Source organism: Epinephelus moara, chromosome 1 (genome assembly GCF_006386435.1).
Source record: "Epinephelus moara isolate mb chromosome 1, YSFRI_EMoa_1.0, whole genome shotgun sequence".
NCBI classification, from domain to species: Eukaryota; Metazoa; Chordata; class Actinopteri; order Perciformes; family Serranidae; genus Epinephelus; species Epinephelus moara.
In genome coordinates this window covers 8,623,048-8,647,006 of record NC_065506.1, presented here as the reverse complement: position 1 = coordinate 8,647,006, position 23,959 = coordinate 8,623,048, and the positions used below count along the sequence as shown (strand labels likewise).

General features: G+C 40.9%; 2 protein-coding genes across 4 annotated transcripts in view; one reads left to right on the top strand and one right to left on the bottom strand.

Moving 5' to 3' along the window:
- si:ch211-186j3.6 (neural-cadherin) overlaps positions 1 to 11,853 on the top strand; it is a 446,142-nt gene extending 434,289 nt beyond the window's left edge. Inside the window, 2 exon segments of the mRNA XM_050049923.1 lie at positions 7,089 to 7,243; positions 10,982 to 11,853. Of these exon segments, the coding sequence (XP_049905880.1) occupies positions 7,089 to 7,243; positions 10,982 to 11,593 (767 nt within the window). The 3' untranslated portion in view covers positions 11,594 to 11,853.
- A 7,640-nt stretch (positions 11,854 to 19,493) lies between these two features.
- The window catches only part of dpy19l3 (dpy-19 like C-mannosyltransferase 3), a 104,533-nt gene continuing 100,067 nt past the window's right edge, over positions 19,494 to 23,959 (bottom strand). For all 3 annotated transcript variants that reach the window (XM_050049999.1, XM_050049991.1, XM_050049983.1), the window contains exon 19: positions 19,494 to 21,159. In XM_050049999.1, the coding sequence (XP_049905956.1) occupies positions 20,956 to 21,159 (204 nt within the window). In that variant the 3' untranslated portion in view covers positions 19,494 to 20,955. The remainder of the gene's footprint in view (positions 21,160 to 23,959) is intronic.

Here is a 23,959-nt window from a genome sequence, read left to right as displayed (position 1 = left end):
TCAACATTGCACTCCATATTCTACAAGTTGCTCCTTTTGCAGTTCTGCAGGGAAAAAAGTCCTTTTGATTTAGTTGTTTGATTAGAGGAAAAAAGCACAGCTGAATTAAAGGCAAGAAATAATGGAGTGAACAGTAAGTGTGTGGGTGGGTTGGTGTAAAGCAGGTTACTATTATGGAAGGGCCACTGAATTGTGAAGTGTTAACTAAGGCAAGAGGTGAAAGGGATGAGACAAGGCACTGGGGATTTGTTACATGTTTGCAAAGGTCACAGCAACGCTAGCGTTGGAAATATATGCAGATTGGTTGAACTGTGCGTGTATATGCATGCGTGTGTGTGTGTGTGTGTGTGTGTGTGTGTGTGTGTGTGTGTGAGCGTATGTGTATGCGCTACTTTCAATCTGCTTTTTACCCAAAGTTAAGTCACCTCAACATTTTTTTCCTGAAATAAAACTGAAAGCAATCACTTTTACTGAGCTCTTCCACATATTTTCTCTTGCATACAATATTTAATTAATGTTAACACCTCCTGCAATCTTACAGAGTATCCATGTCAAATGTCAATAATTTACAGTAATTTACAACCAAACACTGTCAGCACTGCCAGCAGTAGCTATAATCTAAAGGATGTCCTATGCCTGCAAGGCCTGCCATCCAATCATACAGTTGTAATTACCCTTAACTGCTGAGATATTGGCGAGTGTTAAAGAATGAGGATGTGAAGACTCATTTTAATCTGCATTTTAAGTAGCCTCTTGTGAGTATTAGTCTTTAATAAATGTAAAACTGATACCAGTCAAGCCAGTCATGTCAAGCTGTGTTATTTACTAACTGATCAACATTATGAATTTTGTATTCATTGTATTCATTGTATATTGTTCATTGTTCATTGTTCATTGTATATTGTATATATTTCAGATTGTCTACTTTACTGTTCTTATTATTTATTTTACTTTATTGCCTACTTTAATATTTTATTTTATGTTAATGTCTACTTTAATATTTATTTTATTTTATTTTATTTTAATGTCTACTTTAATATTTATTTTGCTTATTTCATTGTCTATTTTAGTATTTTATTTATATCTTCATCTTTATCTCTTGTTTCCATTCATGCTGTATTTCTATTTCTACTTTGCACGGAGCATTGGAACAAAAACAATTTCCCCCCGGGGATTAATAAAGTATTCTGAATCTGAATGAAGGGGAACTTCAAGTGAAACCTTTAACTGTAACCCAGTCTGTCACTGCTGTTATTCTGGGAGACACTGGAGAGTTAATGTGACCAGAAAGATCTACATGCTGTGTAGGAGTCTAGCTTCTGAATGCACATTTATGTATGTTAGCGTACTGTACTTATGTTTTATTTTAGCCTGACATAATATTTCTGTTACAAGGCAATATAAAACTGAATTTTTACTAACATATGGGCAGATATTGACATTAACTTTTGCTCACCAGCCACTGCTGTTTTTAACACTACGGTTATCAAATATTCACTTCTGATAAGATTGTGTGTAAAGCACTTTTTATATTTAGACATATATTAGGGATGGGGGAAATTATCGATTCTCAGATGCATCGCCATGCAGACGTGGACAATTTGGTATCGATTAACAAATGTCAGTAATTGATTATCTAAATGTGTATTTATAATGTGATGTTAATGAAACAAAAAAGGAGGAACTCAACCACGAGGGCAGTGCAGCCAGTCTACAGCACGGACACACTAAACTCAATTTAAATTCATCTTCACAAAAGGCTGCCGTTTGGATTTAATGTCTAAAAAATGTATCATTTGCGAGGCGAAAGTGAGGTATGTTTTGAATGTGTTCAATGCTGTCACCCAGGGACTAATGTTAACAGAGCAGAGCAGCAATCAGCCCGCCTGACTATTAAACACTGCAACATTAAACAACTTAAACCAACTCTGTGGTGAAGAAAATAACACTGTGCTCAGTCTGTTTCATCTCAACAAACACTGCACCCAGCCCTCTTAGCGTGTTGGCTTTTCCCCTGAGCTACAGTAACATGCAGCAGGCTGTTCTCCACTGCTAGAGACGTCAATAACAACAGCGGCGCAGCGAAGCACGTCTCCTCCCCCTCATTTTGTTATAGTCACACAGGCAGGAGACTGTAGGGTGCTTTCAAATTAAGATATTCTTTAATTAATGCAGTTACTTTTTAAAATAAAAAGGCTTCTGACATTTATTTTTCAACAGTACATTAATTACACACTCTATCTAGTGAAATATTACAATATGTAAGCGCTTGACACTTCGCAGGTTTAAACATCCCACATTGGGTTCACATAAGAAACCGCAGATGGATACAATCCTGTTTAAAAGCTTGGGTATGGAAGCAATTTAGCTACAAGGTTGAAGGGAAAAGGGACCTGTACAAGAGCCACGCTCTAACCAAGTAAACTCTTTTGTTTAAATATGGGTAACTACAAGTACAGTATGCTACATGTGTGTCTTAAAAGTAGCAAGCAGTCACAGTCATGTATAGAAATAAAAAATGTTGATGCATCTTGATGCATCAGTAATTGTTTTGTCATTTAATTGTTGCCCTTTGAATCATAATCAAATCAAATTATGAGGTGCCAATTTTTGTAAACTTTTTTCATTATAATAATAAGGAACATAACAAACACTTCTGTATTACACTGTAAAAACACCAAACAAATACTTAACCAAAAGCAACTGCTCACAAGAGGCTATAAAACTGCAAAGAAGCTCTCATGACATGTAACTAAAAATACAAAATTAACAGAAATAATAAAAAACAAAATGCGTGCATTAGGAGGAGTGTTATAAGTTCCACCTTGACTTCATGCCAATGTAATTTCTAGTTGCTTCATTTATTGTTTTATAATTTTCTGTTTTTGTGTCTAAAGGCTGCTTGAAAGCAGCAGGGATAAGGATTTGAGTTTTGGTTTATTTTTACCCCGTCCCAGTGATCAGCACATCTGGGTGATGCAGTTGAAAGTGTGTTAGCATGTTTGATGTGTTTTCACTGACATACCCTACAGTGGTGGAGAAATGCCAACATAATTTCCTCGTCCTGTTCACGGTTGCTGTTGTAGCTGTGCCATAGCCTGTATGCAGGTCTTTCAGCTCTGCCTTTCACTTGCATTGCTGTAGTGTGACTGACTCTTATGCCTATCAGCTTGTTGTGCTAACCTCAGCACAAGCTGCTAACACTGGGCAGTGGGTGAAAACTTGCGCTCATCATCTTTGGTTCCACATTACATACATTAGTCTACATATCGTGCAACTGCATGCATATATATGCCACCCGACAGAGTGGCTATTAAGACAGACTGTGTTACATACCACTGCTGAATTCTACCTGCATTTGCTGGGTGGGCAGGTGCTAATGTCAAGCCCTGCATATGGAATATTATCTCGGGATAAACTTTTAGGCTTAATAAGGGTGTTCGAGAGTGAGAAAGCCGTGCAAAATGCAGCACTTAGTGCAGGATACAGAGGGCATTGAAAGTTCCGCCAAAAGCAGAATAAACAAAAGATTTAACTCTCTTGGGTAACTATCTACAAGTGTCCACAGTAAAACATAATGAGGCTTGGCAATGGCTCTGGCAGGATTCTATTTCATATACACAAGAACCGCCCACCTGCAAAGTCTAGGGTCCCACATGCACACAGACTCATTTTATGGTAGGAGATATTATCTCAGCCAAATTAAGCCTAAAAGTTTATGTCCTGTAGGAGAAAGCATCCAGGTAAGGTGGTAATATCTTGTACGAAGAAGACAAGGTTAGCTTTGGGCCAATATTGCCTGCAAAAAAAAAATTTCACCTTGCCATTCAGGGCTTCTGTACAAAGCCCTGTGGTGAAAGGCATTACTTGACTATCAGGAAATTCACTGGCATGAGTTTTAGTAATGATTTTGACCACATTAACGAAGTGAAATGCAACAGTCATGGGCGCATTTAAAAATCTATAAAAGACAGCTGCATATGATGCAAGATTTGAATTTCAGTGTAATTAATTACAGACATATAATATCAGGCTCCCATATGGATATGTCAGAATAATGAGACAAGCAGCATGTGTTTCTGGTTAAAGCAAGCTCTTATAGCCTTGTTTATTTAGCTTCAGACATTAACAAAATGTGTATATAAAATAAATGAAACCGTTCAAATAAAATCACAGCATAGGCCACTATGGAATAACTGACTTTACATGTTCAACAGGATAGTCATTCTTTTTTATTTCTCTATACACTTAAAAAAACAACAACTGATAAATAAATCCAACCATGAATATAGTAACAAATTAAATTATTTAATTTTGTAATTATTTTTAAATGAAAATAACAGTAAATTCATGGCATTGTCTGCTTTGAAATTGCCTAACTTCTTGTCTTCAATATAGGGTTAGTAGGCTACTGTATTTCTCTTTACATGTAAAATAAATAAATTAAGCATGAACAAATAAACAAATTAAACTCTTGCCATTAGTACATTTCAATCTTTCTGAATGATTGTCTGCACTAATCACAAGGTAGATGAGTGGTCTTACTTACCCGTGATATGCAGTGTTCCTTTTCAGCCTTGACATGCTGTGGGAGGAAAACTAGTTTGCCCAAATTTCATGGAGAGCTGAGCTTTGAGTCTTATAAACGATGATCTTCATCAGTTGACGTCATCATCAGAATGACTATCTCCTTCTCATTGTCATTTTTTTTTCTTTTAGGAGTAGGCTCAGTTTTCTCCATGCTGATGTCCTCGCTTTCCATTTGTGCTGCTCCTTGGGTAGTTTTCAGACACACTCTCGGTCAGATGTGCCATTGTTTGATATACCTTGTCGCATTGAACATCCTCTAAGAATGTACGTTTGTTATCAAGAACTGCAGTTTGTATATACGTACTGTTTCCAAGTAGTCTCCCTGTCAGCTCCCACATCCTGTCAAAATTTGCTGTGAGCTTGCCCTTCAATGCTTAGTGGCTGCACTGTCATCCCCACACACTTGCAGATGGTGTGTCTTCATGTTGATGATCATAAGCAGAGTGGCAAACAGGCAGGCATTTATGTCCTGGGACAGTAACTCCACCAGAATGACAATGGGCTTCAGAACAGAAATAATGTCCTGTTTGATTCTCCACTGGAAAGTTGTTAAGTTTAAATCTCAGTCGGCCCTCTCGGTGGTACCATGGTTGGACAGCACTGCGGTGACTTTACCATCAATGTTCCACAAGACAGTCAAGCATGTAGATTGTGGCGTTCCAGCCAGTTGGCACATCTTTCAGTCAGTTTGTGTTCAGTTTTTTTTATTTATTTTTTTTCTTCAAGTGCTGCTGTGGCTTAAGCACTTTTATTTCAATGACTGACCAGACACTTTGCAGCTGCTATGCTAAGCTGCTAGACAGACCAGTTCCTCTTTCAGGGCTTTGTTAATGCATAATTGCAATGTCTACACTGAGCAACAAACCCCTCACACAGTCCCCAAGGACAGGTCCTTGGTTAACATGTCTGAACACAGAATCATGTTTTGTTGTGTTGTTATGTACCACAGCCACTTGTTATTTCTCTTGGAATGCCATATGCATCCATGACTTTGCTCAGTCAGTGTCTGCACTGTGACTCTCTCCCATCTCTTTCACTCCAGATGCCAGTCATGTGGAATAAAATGGGCAGTGACTGTCATGTAAGCTTCCATTTGCTGTCCCGTCCAAGTGTCAGTTGTGAGATGTACTGCTGCGCTGTGCTTAATTTGCTCCATAACCACCTCTCTCATTGTGTTGTATTTTGCCAACAATGCGCGCACAACAGTGGCTCCTTTAGGAGCAGTGTACCCTGGCTCCAGAGTTTTCATCAGCTTTTTAAATCTCACAAAGTAGTCACCTATCATATGGAGTACAATGAAATTTGCCATGCTGACAATAATTGCTAGTTTCTGTGTCTCTGTGAGCAGGGGCTTGAAATCCAGAGTGCTTTGGGTTGAAGCTGATGGTCATCTTTACCTCTGTGCATGGGGTGGGCCTTGCAGAGGTATACATAACATATAACATAGCCCTGTAAATGGACTTATTGCCTGTAGTACCTGCCCAGAAAATGGCAGAATGGCCACCGTAGCTCCGTGCACTTACCAGTTTCAAGTGGGTTGCCATGTTAGATGTTAGTGCATAGTTTGCATTTAAGTTCTGTCCTTCAAAAGTTTGAAATGCCACCACACTTTAGATTTCTGATGCAACACATGGTTACAATAACCTAGTTTACTAACCACTCCACCTCAGGTTTCAGCTTCTCTCATCAATTAACCACCAGCGCATGATGTCACATGATTTTTCAATGGAGCGACTTGAAGACTTTGAATTCCACTGAGGGGTCACAGAGGATGATTTGACTCAATGACTTTTAAGTGGCAGCCCTAACAACAATAAATACATTTTAAAAACAAGGCATTATTATTATATCATGAAAAAAGTGCTGAAGCCAGAAATATGACTCTAAACGAATGCTAGTGTTGCTCCTTATCTGCTGGAGTATGGCAACTGTTTCGTAACATGGTTGCCTTATCAAGAAGTGAATGAGGTAGAGTCCTGGGCACAGTTTGTTTGTTGTAGTCAATTCAGCTTCGAAAAACAGTGGCTCAGGTGGGACTGGTCTCCTGGGGATGCACAGATACTCAATTTCGCCAGCCCTGGGAATCTCTGACTTCTTTCTTCCACCAGTAAATACAATAAGATAAGGGGGGTGTTGCTTAGAAAGTTTTTGACTCTGTTTTCGTGAGAAGTGTGTGTAAAGTACTGCTGGCCCCCAACAGATCACTTGAGTAAAAAGGTACCTGTTGCAAACACGCCTTGAAATCCTTGAGATATATTTTGTCAAATAGTAGCTGTAAAATAACTCTTGTTAACCCCAAAGCATCATTATCAGTTGAACCCTACAACTCATCATATTTCAGCTCACATTTTTTGGCAAACGAGGCTCAAGGCCAACTCCATCAAAGAGCACCTCTCTCCGGGGCCATTCCTTAATTGGCTACAGGATCTTAATCATTGAAATTGTAATGCTAATGCCTGCACTGATGAGCCTCCACCAACTGTCTGTCTTTACTCCAGTGCTGCTGTTGGGCATTTTCCTCTACACTCGCTGGAGGAGCTACAAAGGGCTGAAAGAGGGTGTTTACCACGTCTCAGCCCACCACGACGGCTGGGAGGACATCCGAGAGAACGTCCTCAACTATGACGAGGAGGGAGGCGGGGAAGAGGATCAGGTACAACACACTGATAAATACACACACATACATACACTTACAGAAAGACACTTCTTGTTGGACAGCTATTTTAGATACAGACTTCATCTTTAGATGAAAATGTTTGTAGTTTTCATCACATAGTAATTTTAACATACTTTTAGTTAACTTTTATTCCATGAAACTTCATTACATTTTAGTCAACTATTAGTTATTACTTTAGTCAAAACATTTTCTTTCTTTAATTTTGGCTAATACAGGTATTAGAAATCAGAATCAAGGTGAATTGTGTAGAAATTTCATTTAGACATGATTTTTTCTACAGATAGTTTCCACACAATTGCAAGTTTTTGACAGGTTTAAAGGATGATTTACAAGCACACGCTTACTGATCATCATTTGAAAAGCTCAAAATCTCAAAACTTCAGACCATAAATAACTACTACAACAAGACAACTAGGATTTGTACCCAGGTTCACTGCAAATTCTAACTAATCAGTCTAATTGTAAGGAGGCCAAAAAATACCTTTATTTCAGCCTAAATTCCTTCTTTAACTGCAACATGTTAGTGTGGAGGTTTCATTTTAAGTCCACTCACAGAGTGAATGATTAAAACTGGAATTTCAGCTCAGTCAGTCACCTGTCTGTCAAGCCAACAGCCACCGCTGCACCAAACAACTTGACAAATCCATTTAACAGCTCCACCATGCAGTCAGACACACAGTGCTGCTTATTTTCTGACAAATTACAGCTCAAAACTCGCTTAATGGCTGACGCTGCTCCGGTGTGAGAGTTTTGCAGACTAGTGAAACATCCTGGCACTGACTATTTACTGGTGTTTACCAACCTGTGGGTGCTCCAGTCTCATAGCACTCATATGCAGAGTTGGGTATAACGCGTTACAAAGTAAGGTGTTAGAGTACTTTGATTAGTTTTTGCAGTAACGAGTAACCTAACGTGTTAGTTTGCTGTTGGAGTAATCAAATACTTGAGTACATTTTCAAACAAGCCATCAGTTACTTCCGTTACTTTTAGAACGCTGGTCCTTCAGCTCCGAAACAGCAACGGCTGTCTTTAGGTTCTAATAACAGAGATAATGTTAAACCTGTCAGTCTGAAAGAAGCCACGGAGCTTGTGGCTCGCTACGTGGTTGGAGAAATGCTGCCGTTGTCTACGGTGGAGTCTAAATAGGTGGAGTAGGACTCGCTGACAGACATATTTCAGACTCAGGACTTGCATTATGCTTATTATACTCACCAATTATCCCCAGTCGTCTTTCACGGCATGTGTGATGTCATTCTTGTCCTATTCTTGTCCTATTTTTATTACTTTCACTATTATCTGAGTCACTGTGTGTCTGTTCATGTGCCAGCCACATGTTGTTGTAGTCACCTAAAAGCGTCAGCAGGAGCTATATTTGAAGCGCCATACGTAAACTATCAAGCTATTGTATCTTCCACAGGAAGTTCTAACAAATGTTTCAGAATAACAGCCTATTTAGAAAATGGAGGGATTCTCTAGCCGAGGTTATAAGGGGCTTTTAATTTGAAACAAGTGTTGAGTTTGAAATGACGGTGCGATATGTTAACTTTACAAAGACAACGGAGCGGATAAAAAGTAAATATATAAACACACAGAGGGATTAATAAATAACGGACCGTCTATAATGTAGTTTGTTTCAAATGAAGCTGGGAGCCTCTGCAGTTGTGGTGAGTAAAAGCCCCGCCGCTATTTGTTAATGTTATTACTTTATGTCCGACCGTGAGGATGTACCATTGTTTGCTAGCTTGATGCTAATGACAGTAACGTTAACTCAGCGGGTTGACAAAGTGCCTCTGCTGTTTCACACCATCATTTCCCCCTTTTACTCTGTGTGGTAACATCCCTAGAGGAAATATTAAAAACGCTGGGGTGTTGTTGTCATACAGTTGTCTACGGCAGCAGATCGTTCTGTGTTTCTACTGGTCAAAGTGACGGCTGTGATGGGAGAATTGGATCTCAGTGAAGGGCAAGTGGTCCATAACTTTAATTTTGGAGACAAAAAAATGTAGGCTTAGCGCCCTGTGGTCCATTGCCCAATAGGAAATGTAGAATACTCAAAAGTACTTTAAAAGTGCTTGAGTTACTTTTCTCAGGGAGTAATGTTGGAAGTACTTTTAAAGTAATTGAGTTACTTTACTCAGGGAGTAACGCAGTAAAATAACTGGTTACTTTTTAAAAAAAGTAATGCAGTAACGTACTTTGATTACTTTTAAAGTAACCCTTACCCAACACTGCTCATACGGTCCAATAGCTCACCACTAACATTTTAGTCTTTTCAATGAAAACAAAACCGACATCTGTTTCAGTTTTATTATCAAAGATCTATTTTTTCTCATCTTAGTCATGGAAAAAAGTCTGTGACAAACATTTTTCAATGATTGTTTTTGTTAACAAAATGAACTATGCACAGAAGCACACTAACACACTTTGCTAGTTAAGTGTACTGTGAAGTGTGATACACCATCAAGCTGTTGTACTGAACTGCTTGCATGAAGGTTAAATGTTTTCAACTCCATTCTTTTTAAGATTGCTTTTATTTGCAAATACTTAACTGTGGATGCAGATAGCAGTTTTATAGTGGATCAAGTCAATTCAGTTTGGAATAAAATCATTCACTGTGTGAGTGTGTGTGTGTGTGTGTGTGTGTGTGTGTGTGTGTGTGTGTATGCTAGCGTTTTAATTAGGCCCACGCAAAATCCTTATCTCCTCTCTCCAACAGCCACTATAACCCACAAGCACTCAACAGTACTTAAGAGCTTGCATAATATCACGGCTTTGATCGAGACAAACACATGTGGCCGCGCACACACACACACACACACACACACACACACACACACTCACACACTCACACAGTAGAAACATGACTTGCTTACATAGATTGTTGCCACACCTTGTCTTTACCCAAAAACCCTCAAGGTCTTGTCTTCTGTACTGTAAATCACCTGCAGCCAAACATACAAAACACACACACACAGTTATGATCCCCTATAGCAGAGCAGATGCTGCAGTTAATTCTCAAGAGTCTTGTTTGAAAACTCTCTGGAGAAATAAAATCAGCACTTTCCACTCATCACATAATCAGTTTTACAAAGCGACCCACACCTCCTCTATGTGTATCATTTATTCCTCCCCCTCCTCCTCCTCCTCCTACATCGCTCCATTCTTATTTATTTATTTATTTTTTTCATCTCTGCTGCCGTGGTTACAGTTTTGGTGGAATGACATTAGCACTGAAGTGATTGGCTGTTACAGTATATATGAAAGTATTGGCGGCTCCTAAACCCCAATGCACCAGTGCTTATAAGAGATGGATAGAAAGAGAGACACCCTTCATCTCCTTTCTGAATCACCTCCACTCATATTTTTATCTTCTTGGTCTCACTCACTCACACAGATACTCAAAATTACGATGACTTCTCTGAGGTAGTAAATGGAGATAGATTGGAAACTTAAATAGGTGGAACATTCACAGTAAACGTTATGGGGGGAGCTGATTGTTTTTCTGCTCACTTTTCATTTTTCTGCTCTCTCTCTGTCACATTTCATTTTTTTCTGCCTCATCTCTCTCACCAAAACATTCCATCTTTCACTCTGGCTCGTTCTTCTGTCTGCTCTCATTTCTGAGCTCTTACAGTTCCTGTGCTAACTGAGACTCTTCCTCTGCTTTTGCATGTGTGTGTCTGAATGAACATGTGTTGATCTGTGTGTGTCCAGAACGCCTACGACATGGCGGAGCTGCAGAAATCCCTCCAGCCGAGCCCGGCGCAGTCGGTCCAGTACTGCCGCTCCAGAGCCCTGCACCACCCTCCTCCTTCCCTCCACCACCACCATCACCTCCTTCACCAGGCAACCCCAGCCCCGCCCTCCACCCAGCCGCTGGACTCCCTCAGCCGGACAACCAGCTCCACCACCCTGCCCCCATCGGCAGCCTCCACATCCTCCACTGCCACCACCACTACCAGCCTCCGCAGGGATGTCCCCCCCACCAGACTCCCAGCCCAGGGCCAGGCCCGCCCCTCCCAGCTGGCTCGTCGCTCACTGTCCTTCTCCAGCCAGGACCTGGCCCGCTACCTGTGTGAGATCATCCGCGATGCTGACCAGCATCCAGACACGGGGCCTTTCGACTCCCTGCAGGTGTTCTCCACTGAGGGAGGGGGCTCGCCTGCTGGCTCCCTCAGCTCTTTCAGCTCAGCAGGGCTGGACGGGGGGAGTGGCGGGGAGGGTGGAGGAGGAGAGGGGAGGAGGGAGGAGACACTAGGGGAATGGGGGCCTCGCTTTGAGAAGCTGCGGGCGCTGTACGAGCGAGCCGAGGCCAGTGACCTCTGAGCTCACACAGACCAACTGATAGGACCCTGATAACGGGCCATCCCGAAACAATCAATTAGCAGACGCTTAGCGACGGCTGAGGTGGGAAAACAGCGAGAGACTGACTGACAGAGAGACATCTCTCCACACACCTCGCTCGCTGACAACTGACACGGAAGGTGTTGTATTTACTGGATGATGAGCCCCGTCAATCAGCAACGTGGCAGATGAAAGTGTCCCTGTGAAAAGAGCCTGTCGCTCTGCGCTCCCTCTACCTTAGATGACAAAATTTTGCAGGAGCAGACGTTATCAAACCTGCCAGTCAGGTTAAAGGCTTCAGAACGTCACTCTCTAGCCGGGCTACTCATCATGATGGAGCTTAGCTTCACTGTCAAAAAAATCTGTTCCAGTCACAGCCGCTGAAACCCCAAATTTCCTCTATTTTCTAACACTCATTGTGAGCTGCTCTGGATGAGTGTCAGCTGAAGGCCTCAAATGTGAAATGAAAATGTTTTGGCCAGGTTATTTTTTATACCTGAGCAAATCAATGCCACATGAAATGTATTTTTAGCACCTTGCTGCTGAATGAAATCTTTGTAAATAAACAAAGGACTCTAACATATATTCAGCTCCGCACTGTTACATGATTCGGCAGAGAAGATGAGTGGGATCATACTGAGTAGCCCATATATCACAGAGTTTGGATTTTCAGTATATAGTGGACACATTGTGTTCTCGCTGCCTGGCTGTACACAGCTTCTGTCAATGTTTGTATGAGAAAAAACGTGCTTCAGCCGGCACTGGGTTGCAGGGTGAGATTATTATTCTTTCTTCTGGTAATGTGTCCTTCACTGGGTTGAGTAATTCTGTATTGGTTGGGTGTTTCAAGTTTCAATGCTCTGTGGGTTGTAAGACATCAAGCTTTCTACTTACTACTGCGCGTTCGTCTTCATGTGATTTCCTATTCTCATTCGCGCTCCTCCGCTGCGCGTTCCTGCTCACCCAAGGGAGAGTGCACAAAAATTCAAACAGCTTTGTAACAAAGAAATGGGAGCGGACGAGCGGACTGCGGGAGGGAGGAAATACTTGCTCTGTTGCTCTGTTCCACGTACGCTCTTCCTCAGGCATACCAAATGTGGCGGCTGCAAGAGACTATTTTAACAGATGATTGCACGGTAGAATACAAACTATGTCAAACGGCTTTCCAAGGTGACTACTCAATAAATACAAATGGAAGGAGGAGGAGGAGGAGGAGGAAGGAGATTGAGGTGATTATTCATATATAGTTCTGAGCTGTGATACCTGTGCCATACGCCACATTTATCTATTGCCCCTTGCTAAATTACCACATTTTCTTGAATGATGGAAAATGGACTGAAAACTGCAGGGATATAATAAGTCTGCAGTTATTATCCAAGCTGTGAATTGTCAGCAGAGTGTTCCTCTTGTTTGGCATCCTTTTCACATCAGTTTGATGGATCTTTTTTTTTTCCCCTCTAAACTCCAAAACTCCTGCTGTTGTGGAACCGGTATGAACAATTGGAGTAAAAAGGAAGAAGAGGCAAAGCCCAATAAAAAAGCAGCAAAGGGAAAGAGGAGCGCTGAGTCTGAGAAGGACCAGTTCTTTTTACCTTTGATAAGAGAGATGATTACAAGGTAGAGGGTTGAATCAGGGAGCAAATGGGAAGGGGAGGCAGAGAGGAAGCATCTTACCATGCCTTGCTCTGTGGCGAAATGTGTCACCAGTGCACCATGGAGCTCAGTTGCTCTGAAGGGAGCTGTAGAGAGGAGGGTGACGCTGGGAGCAGCGGTTTTCTGCTGAAACGGTTTGTTGCACAGCAAATGGCATAAATATAAAAGTCATGTGTCCTAACCTCATCCCACCACTACCCCGCCTCCCTGCAATCCTCCAAAAAGCCGACCTGGCTTCTCCTGGCATTTCAGACGCTGTATTCTGCTGGAAGAAGCAGCAGAGCTCTCATCATGTTCTTTTTATTCTTCTCCACGCTGGCAGAGCCGAGCCTGTCGGCAGAGAGCAGTTAAAGGGTAGGAGTGTGTGAAAACATGTCAGGCCACTAATCCTAATAGGAGCTGATGGCTTGCTGTCATGCTGGAAAAAACCAAAGGATTGCGGGTACTTTAAAAAAAAAAAAAAAAGTCGACAGAGGAGTCGATTCCCAGATTTCAGCTTTCCAGAAACACGCTATTTTCTTAAAAGCCAGGGCAACAATGCAGCTTTTAAAAATAAGAGACTTGGCGGTCAGGTGAGGGTTCAGTCCGCTGTGGGATGATGCTTCAAACTAAGACACACAGGCTTTTTCTTTTTTAAAGACAGTAGGGATTTCCTAAAGGGGGGATGCTTGTTTGTTTTTTTTTTTTGTTTTTTTATTCCTCTGTAGAAAAGGGCTGAGCCTGAGCCACGCAGAGTGGTGAAGGATGAAGGCGCTTCATGCTACACTTCTCTCTCCGCAGCTGTGAGAAGCAGCTCACTCCCCACCACCATTCATTTGTACCATACAACGGCTTCTTAAATGTTGTGTTCCGGGTGCAGACATGTTGTGAACAAAGTTAATGTTTTTACATCATTTGTAAATACAAAGATAGATTAATTACAAATATTGCTTTTTGTCAAGAAAGCACCACATAGATTTAAAATGTGCAGCTACTGAGAAAAAAAAATAAATAAAATCGAACATATCTTTTTTTATCATCAAAATGGTGATGAGCTTTGGACAGTTATGTAAGTGTTTTGTATTTGCTTTGATTTTTTTTCTCAATAAATTCATTTGTTTGCACCAGTGACTGTGCTGAATCGTGACTGCATCTGAAAAAATAAACTATAAAGTTGAAAGAAACGGAAAATGAAGGTTCCGGCCTTACATAATGACAAACAATAAACGACATCGTTGGAAAAAGAAATACTTTATTCATCATACTGCCATTGATGTGGCTAATATCTAACACTGGCATTGGAGCAGACTCTTACTTGACTCATGTATCTTTTATATCCTTTCCACCAATTACGTGCTTGGCAATGAGAACAATTTTAGCTGCAGAGTAAACATTTACTAGTTTGTATGATTTCTGATATGAAAATGACCTGCAGTAGAAAACCCAGCTGTACATAATTTGCTTGGTGGATTTGTAGAAAAAGAAATAGCAGAGCAAAATGGAGAAAATGACCAAAGGCACTGACATACATAATACAATATTCTTCTTTCAAACAAACACAGGAGCAGACAGTTTCCACTGTTGACAGATTTTACATGTAACAGTGCTTGTGCTGAAGATGACGTTTAGGGTCACAAGCAGCTCTTAAGCAATAATGTAGCCTTTAAGGTGCATCAGTTCCGAGCATTTATCTCAGTGTGAACTCAAGAGTGGCCTACATGTCAGCCAATCATATTGTACCAGGAACCTCTATAGAAAAACCTGTCAATCACCTCTAAAGTACCAATGTGTGGAGGGATTATAGTGTTCCTTCATTACACGTTATTTTAGACCCTTATACTCCATGTGGAAATTTCACATTCACTAATAGCTTCAACGTATTTACATGGCACTGGCTCAGTGGGATCCGTCTGTTTAGATGCTTCCAGAGAATGTCAGATGGTTTGTCTAAGACTGGCACATGCGTCATAGCTGCAGCTCATCATGAATACTAATTAAATTACAGTGAAATTAACAAAAAAATCTGAGTACATTTTTACCAAAGCTTCAGCACCACCATGCCCCCAAACACACTAAAACCATGACTGACCCCCCCTAAAGACAGCAACACGTGTACTTCACAGCCAGAGCACACATACTGTGTACTTGAATGGTGTGGACCTGCACTGAGCTCTGACCTCAACCTCATCCAACACCTTTGGGATGAATTCGAATGCCGTCTGAGAGCCAAATCCCTGCAGCCAGGTTCCAGCATGTTTTTGACAGCCTCCCCAGAAGAGAAGAGGCTGTTCAGCAGCATTTTTACACCCATGCTTTAAAATAACATGTTCAAATTACATATGGGTGTAATTAAGCATGACAGTTCAGTTCCTGACCTTGGAAACAGGGCTGTAGCCAGATTTACCAGCCAGTCCAACACCCCCCCAATCTGTATTTTCTGTTTTTGGACTCTTCGTTCACTGTGGAGACATACGAGAAAACAGTTTTCTTCACGAATTTAATGTAACACGGATGAGTAGTTGATACACAAATGGTGATTTTGTAGGTGAATTCCTTTAACTAGGACTAAACACAGCTGTATGGGCAACCATTTTCAAATCGCTCTGCTCTATTCACTTCACCAGAAAAAAATTGCAACAACAATAACAGTATTCATCCATCAGTTTACAGGAGCGTAAAACAAACAAGATATAAAACCTTGGACCAAATATTCAAACAAAAAATTCTAAAATAGGAGGAGGACAAACATCCATGAGAGGTGCTCAGGAGCATGGAGAGTTAGGTCTTGAGCAAACTCAATCTGCGGATGAGGAGCATTCGATAATGCTGAAAGCTCCAGGATAACTCAGCAAAAGGACCTTGAGCTGAGATCATTTTATCAATATGGGTGTAATGAAATGGCGTCCATATAGTTTTGGCCATATAGTGGTAAGATACAAAGACTGCAAAAAAGTTGTTATCATTATTACAGATTTCTGTAGAAGAAAATGTGTTGTTTTATTACAGAATACAATGTGAATCTGGCCTTTAGTTATTTTTATTGGAAAGCTCTCTCTTAATTTTCTCTCTCTTTATTCAATCTTTTCATTTCCCAAGCATAAATATGTATTTAAGTGGCTGCATTTGTTTCAGTAGCATCGACTAGTGCTTTAAAAAACGTGCCTTAGGAAGTGCTGAGCTGAATTCCACATCTGCACACAAGTTAATGGATTTCTTCATCCCCTTTTCATTAAGACAAACCATAGGCAGACGGCGTGCCTCCCAATGAACTACTAATCCCAATATGTATGGAAATTAAGAATGCTGAAAAAAAATATTACATTAGTACACTCTTATTAGACAAACATAATGGAATCACTTCGCTCTCAAATAAAGCAATCAGACATCTCCTAAATTAAACATCCAATATGAAGGCAAGAGGGGGAGAACAAGTGGTGCTGTTCCACACTGATCCCATTGGTATGCATTACAATGAGGCCATACGGTTAACGAACAACAACGGTTTCAAAAGCAACACAACAACTGTGTACAGGAGTGTTCGTGCATCTGCGAGTGTGCGGATTATCAAAGACAGAGGTCCTTATTAACAAGTGTACAAATATAGGCAGACTGAGAGGGAAAAATGAGTGTGTGTCGAACCCACATAACGGCTCATTGTAACAGGCAACTCTGACTGGCCACCCTATAATTACCGACACAGCTCCAGCCTTTCAATCACCTCCTCTCCCCTGCTTTCCCTTTGGTTCCAAAGAAGAAACGGAGAATGAGGAAGGGGTTCAGATCATTGTGAATCCGTGCTCTCATCTCTGCTCTGCTGTTTAAACATGAGCCTTTCCTGCCCTCCCTACTCCCCCTGCTCCTCCCCACTTTCTTTTCCAACCACAAAGCCTCAGTTTGATATGCAAGTGTTGGCCCCCTCTCTCTCTCTCTCTATCACAAACTATTTTGGATTGCGGCGGGGAATCAGCGTCGTTGTCAGCCTGCTGCAATTTCCTCGCCACTTACATTATTCATGTGTGTTTGTGGCTGTGTGTGTGGGAGATAGAAGAGAGAGTGAAAAGGTTGAGGCTGCTGCTGATGAGAATCGCGGAGCCAACAGCAACAACAACAACAATGTCACAAATATCACTTGGTACCAGCTTTGACCTCAGTTTTACAGCAAAAACACATTTAAGCACCGGTGGAACCTGTTTCCACCCAGGCGGGAATTGAAACTAACAAAATTATTTCCGCTTTCTGTTCAGGGGTAATTGATAGCATCTATCACGGCTGAGCCAAATGTGCCGAGCCGAAGAGTGCCAAGTCCAGCTAATGGTCAATGCTGCTCTCTCCCACATAAACCACAGCTGAGCACGACCCCCAGCTGTCTTCATAAACTCCACTAGCTGAAAAGATACCTCAGGTACAAACAGGACAACACCGCAGTCAAGTTGAAGTCATGTCATGTGCTTTTTAAAGGAAACTTATCAGAAATAGAAGCATGGAATCAGCATTATTAACAATGTTTTTACTTGTGACCATAAGATAAGTAGTGTAACCATGCAAGTCCAGCTGGAGCTTTCAACCACAACCAACAGTCTTAATCAGTAGATGGAGTTTGCTAAGTTCTGATGGAGGCTGATCTGTTTTATCCACAGTACTTATACGTGACTGTGTGATATGGTTAAAAGCTCAGCAGAAAGCAGATCTGGACCTTGAGTTGGGATCACAGCAATTTCCAAGGTCAAGAGTACGGCAGCAAATTAGGGCCACCGTAGGTTAAAAGAAAAAAAAAAAAAGAAATAGGTTAAAAGAAAAAAAAAAAAAGAAAAAAAAAAGAATATGGAACTAGGGGAGAGGGGTAGTGATCCAAGAAAAAAACTCAGAATTTAAATTTACAAATTTACATGAAAAAAAACATGAATATTCTCTTATATTATAAAGTCATAAATTTAAAATGAAAAACCTCAAAAACGGCCATTATGTCAGGTGTCGTAGAATAAGGAGCACTATGGTCCACATAGGGAGAAAGTCATGATGGATGAATAGGTCACCTAGGAGATCAAGTCTCCTGGGCTCGTGTCCTATGTGGGAAACACTGGGTTACTATATTTAGACTAAGCTGATTTATTATTTTCAGGTTGTGGGATGTATAAAGCTGCTGAATGCACAATGTGTACATGAACTTGGGTAGAACAGCTGAATAGGCCCGTCTGTGTTAATGTCACATTTCGGCATTTTTGCCTTAAATTGATAGGGCAGCTAAGTGTGAAGGGGGGAGAGAGAGAGAGACAGAGAGAGGGAATGACATGCAGCAAAGGGCCACAGGCTGGAGTTGAACCCAGGCCGCCACGGCAACAGCCACAGCAACAGCCTTGAACATGGGGCGCCTGCTCTATCCACTAAGCCACCGATGCCCCGATATTTTGGCATTGTTAGGATGCCCAGGAATCATCAAGCTATAGGCCAGGTAACGCTGCAGATGTTGACACAGCTTTCATTTTGGAACTGTTTTTGAACCATAAGGGGACGTCTTGATTGGATGTTTAAATGTTCATTCAATGTCTCAGCATTTGCTTGAATTCCCACCAGTGACGACCACAGCATGATGAGGTTGATCCAACCTTGCAAATTTAAGTGATGTGGTTTTGTAACCAAAAAAAAAAAACACAATTTCCCCCCATTTTTTCTTCATAAATTTGTGTTTCTTTTGTAATAAAGTTATGACTTTAATCTTTAAAAAAGTGGGGAGTTCATTCCCTGAATAATACCCGCCTTCCCCAGCTGCGTTTTACCTACAATGGCCAACCAATCTTAGTAGTGCTATGGATAACATTGCAAAGGCTCGGCCACACCAGTAATCAGTTCATTTCAATGGGATCGCCATGCTCTGTGGATTCACTTGCTGTGTTGAAGTTAACCTGTTTGAATTTTTCAGCTTCAGATATGATGAATTTAAACCACAGATGTGCACCTTTGACCAATAGCGAGCCATCTCTACAGTGCTGACCTTTGGGGGAACAAAAAGCCACAGTGTCCAAAATGGAGGACGCTATCGTAGCTTATTAGCTGTGTGGCACTGTGCACTTTGATTTAACTCCTCTATCGAAGTATATAGTGCTCCACAAAAGAGGACTGGTTCACAGAGAAGTATGAGGCAGAAGTCACTAGTACAAATACGACTTTTGAATAAACTGTATGAAATGGTCCCGTTAGCAAACCAAGCTAACGAGGCAGTTAGAAGGCTTCTTTGCATGCTTTTACCCCCCTCTTCAATTAAATCTTCATTTAATGAAATTATGTACAAGACAGAGAACAGAGTGCCACAGCACAGTACAAACAAAATAGAAAAGAAGCTCTGTGATCTATTGTGTAGCGCTAGCATGTCTCAGCTGGCTAGCATATTGGTGGTTAGCTCGCCAGCCACAGTAGTTCAACTAGCCCTTCAAGTAGTCACAAAAGCACCCAAAGCATCTTTTACCATATATTTTGCAGACGCACAGATTGATAATTTAATTTGCTGTGCAACTGCATACAAACAGATCCATTTCTGATTTCTGATTCATGCACTAATGCAGTTAAAGGCTATGAAACAAGCTAGTTAACTGCACCTTGAGTTGAAACTGTTTTGTCAAAGTAGGAAATACTTTTCTAGGTCATTTCCAATTAGACCTTCATAATTTCTTTTAAAAAATTACATGAAAGCTCCTCACTAGATTTATATTTATACTTTAGGGTATTTAAAAACAGCCCATTGCAGTTTATTCAACCCTGTTCAAATATGGCACGTTCAAGTTTGCATGTTTATCAAATTTTGATAGTTTATTTGATCCCAAATGTCCACCCTTTATACACTTTATAACTGATATAAGTCAGAGCTGCAGTGGCAACTTGCACTTTCCAAGAATGAATAATCGTAAAAGAAAGACTTTGACAATCCCCAGATTTGTTAATCTCAGTAAATCATAGTTTCTCTCCCTATTTTCTGAGCAAAGAAGAGCTCACTAGCAAATATGTAATGTACTGTATTTATCTGGAAATACTTTTTTTTACTTATTGTAATGAGTATTTCATGTCAATCTCAAAGTTTTAACTTTTGACTTTATAAAGTTATTTGTGACTTTTAAATGTGCTCAAAGCAAAACTAAAATAATAGATTGGATAAATGATTTTTAAATTGTTCTGATTTGATGCTGAATCTAATTTTGATTAATGCTGCTGAACCCCAGGTCTACCCTGTATGAGAGGAAAACAATAATTCTATTACAGTATTTAGAAGTAGCAGTGATTAGTGTTTTGTTCATTTCATGATGCTGTGCAGAAATGACACTGACTGCTTCTAATGAAACTAAATAATTAGTAGTTGCTTGTGGTATTCCAGACACTACTTAGCGGCCTAATAGTAATTTCTGTGTCTGTTTATCTGCACCAGTGAGTGCTGAGAGAATGGCAGGGTGGGTGGCTGGACACAGAACAGCCCGAAGCAGGACTCCTATAGGTGCTTCCACACTCCACTAACTAAAACAATGCAGCCCCAAGCTTGAACCGGCACACTGCTCTAACACCACAGTTCACAGAGCCATGTGTTGAAAAAATAATGGGCATGATCACAGCTGGGCACAGTGCAGAGGAGACAGAGGAACAGCGAGGACTCAGTGCTTTTTATCTCTTCTTCTCCTCCGTCTCTCTCCCCTTTGGCCTCTGACGGGGGTTTTCTCACAACCCTGAACCTGCTACTGAGTCGCAATGGGCTCCGACGAGCTCTTGGTGCTTTTCTTGCGTTTTTTCTTGAGCCGGTACACATGGAAGGTTTTGTTCTGGAATGTTCTGGTGAATAGTGCGGTGTAAGCTGCCGTGTCTGTCTTGATGGCCTCGCAGAATCGAGGGTGGGAGGCCGGGACAAGGTCTGGGTCATTCTCTCCCGGTCCGTCCATGATCTGATGATACAGAGAATGAGCATGTCATAATCAACAGCAACAAGAATGACAGAAGGTTAACACTAATGTATGTTCTTAAAAGAGACATGTGTTAATCAACAGACAGTTAGCTGCTGTAAATAAACACCAACAGCAGGGTGACCGACAGCCTCTCACGGCCTCTAATTGTACTTTGCATTCCTGCCAGCTGGATCAGGGGCCTCATTAGAGAAAAATATCCTAACTGCTCGTCCTATCTTTACTTTCAAACACAGGAAAAATCCTTTCTTCCTTTTACAGAAGCAAGTCCTAAACTCATGGCTGTGTCCTCTCCTATCTCGGACCTCCTATCTTACCTTCTAGCTATAACTGTAGATTTGAATCTTCAGCAATCGTCTTGTCATGCCTGTATCTTGGATTATACCGGGTATGACAAGACATAATATCAACAGCTCTCACTTGTCACTGACTGGCTAGCGTGCGATCATGGGCAAACTATAATTACACCCTCGCGGTATGCCTCTGCAAACTGGTCAAGTTGTAGTTACAGTTTACATTCATGTCTTTACAAACTCATATGTAGCCATGACAGTGGGCAATGCTTCATATATGGATGCTGCTGCAAAGAACCTACATATTCTAAAATACCGACGCTTCACACACATCTTCAGCCCGGCAGCACTGAGGATCTATACACACAGCACAGTTTCATGGTGGACGCCCTGTCCAATTAGCGTCACTTTGAACATCTAATATTGCTGCACATGTAAGGGCCAAGAGGTGCCAGGTTTCAGGAGAAAGTTAAACAATGAGAAGCCTACTTCATGTAAAATGCTTTAGAGGCTTTTCACCCAGAATACAGTTCTCTAAATAAAACAATGAGTACTTATTGTGGTCATATTTAAAGATACTGAACATTATAAAAAATATTAACAATCAGAATCTTCACTGCAAAATGATCTCTATCAGACTTATATCTTAAAACAATATTGGTAAAACCTTTTTTTGCAGTATTATACTGGGTGGTATGGCTCTGTTCTGGGGTCTCTGCCTTTCCTTGGACCTACGCAGAAAGCCTAAGGCAGAGAGAGCACATCTCTCCGCCTTTCCATGTGCCTACATGGAAACCCTTAAGGCAGAGAGAGCACACTTCTCTGCCCTTCCATGCACCTACATGGAAAGTCATGGAAAGTTGTCTGCTCCATCAGTTGATTGGGCTGTTTGAGATCAGCTGATGTAGCTGGGATGTGGGCTGAGCTTGACATCGTGTCCTGTCTGAACTAATGCTATGCTCATTATTTGTAAATGGTTAATAAGGCAGGGAATAACTTCACCTGCTTCCTCAATCACTTCCACTTTAGTCTGGTGTGGTGATGACAGCATTACACAGGAGTGGAAGTGTATGGAAAAATGCACATGACTGACTGACTAAATGTGGAAAACTGAGAAATGTTGTTAAAATTCCACTTTTTTAAAGACATCTCAGACTGTTCATCATCTGTTTGAATGGATGAATGTTTCCAGAATGAACTTGTGCTTCTTTACACTAAGAGAAAGGGAACAATTGGGAGGTGCTGGTATTCACTGGTTATTATGAAATAGTTTTACTGGTCCGGCTTACTCTGTATCAAATTGGGCCATGTATGGCCAGTGAACTAAATGAGTATGACACCCACGGTCTACACCATTCTGACTTGGGATTCTTACCTTGGAATTGTTACTATTGTTATTATTAAAACTTCCCATGTTAGGACAGTTCTGTAATTGCCAAATTCCAAAACTAAAATAAGATAGGATTTTTTCCCCTCAATGCAGTTAGGAAACATGTTTCTGTACTGCAAGAAGTTTGATGGATTGATGAATAGCTTTTTTTGGAAATGAAAAAAAGGAACTAGAAAGAAATACTAAAGAATGGTGATTATTTTTCTATAAATAACCGTAAATGGTACTATAGAGACCAAGTACATTTGATATATATAATTCCAAACATAACAATGCTCCAAAGAATGAAGAAATGAATAAGATGCTCCTCATCGGTATTAAAGGAACATTTTAAAGGCCTTGGAAACCTATTTTCTCAATCATCTTCCAACGATGAGTGATCAGATTGCCATAACAACACTATTGTCTGCCAAGGTTCACACAGTTTGGGTTATTTCACAAGTGTTTTTTGTAATTTGTGTTTTGTCCTTGCATTTCTCACTGTTTTGAGGTGGATATTTCTGTGCACAAATCATATACAAGTAACCTTTAGATCAAAATGTGACTGAGGTTGTTTGTTCATTTTTAGAGAAGAAGAAGAAACAAAGAAGACGTTGCTATTTCATTTTCGTGGTCTGCCCTGCAAAATAGTGCCCATAATTCGAAAATGATTTGGCAATCTAAGCGGCGCAGGAGAGTGACGTCAGTAGCCGCTCTTCTTCAGCTGACCGTGCTACCCATCTAATACNAAGTAACCTTTAGATCAAAATGTGACTGAGGTTGTTTGTTCATTTTTAGAGAAGAAGAAGAAACAAAGAAGACGTTGCTATTTCATTTTCGTGGTCTGCCCTGCAAAATAGTGCCCATAATTCGAAAATGATTTGGCAATCTAAGCGGCGCAGGAGAGTGACGTCAGTAGCCGCTCTTCTTCAGCTGACCGTGCTACCCATCTAATACGGTAGGGGGCGGTGTGCACATTTGATATATGGATGCATCACAGATCATGGCGCTCCCTGAGATTGTGCTTTCTAAACATCGTAATTTCCCAAAACTGAATAAATACCACACATAGCAACACAAAACTGCTTTGCTAGCTCAATCATGTTGTAACTAAGATATC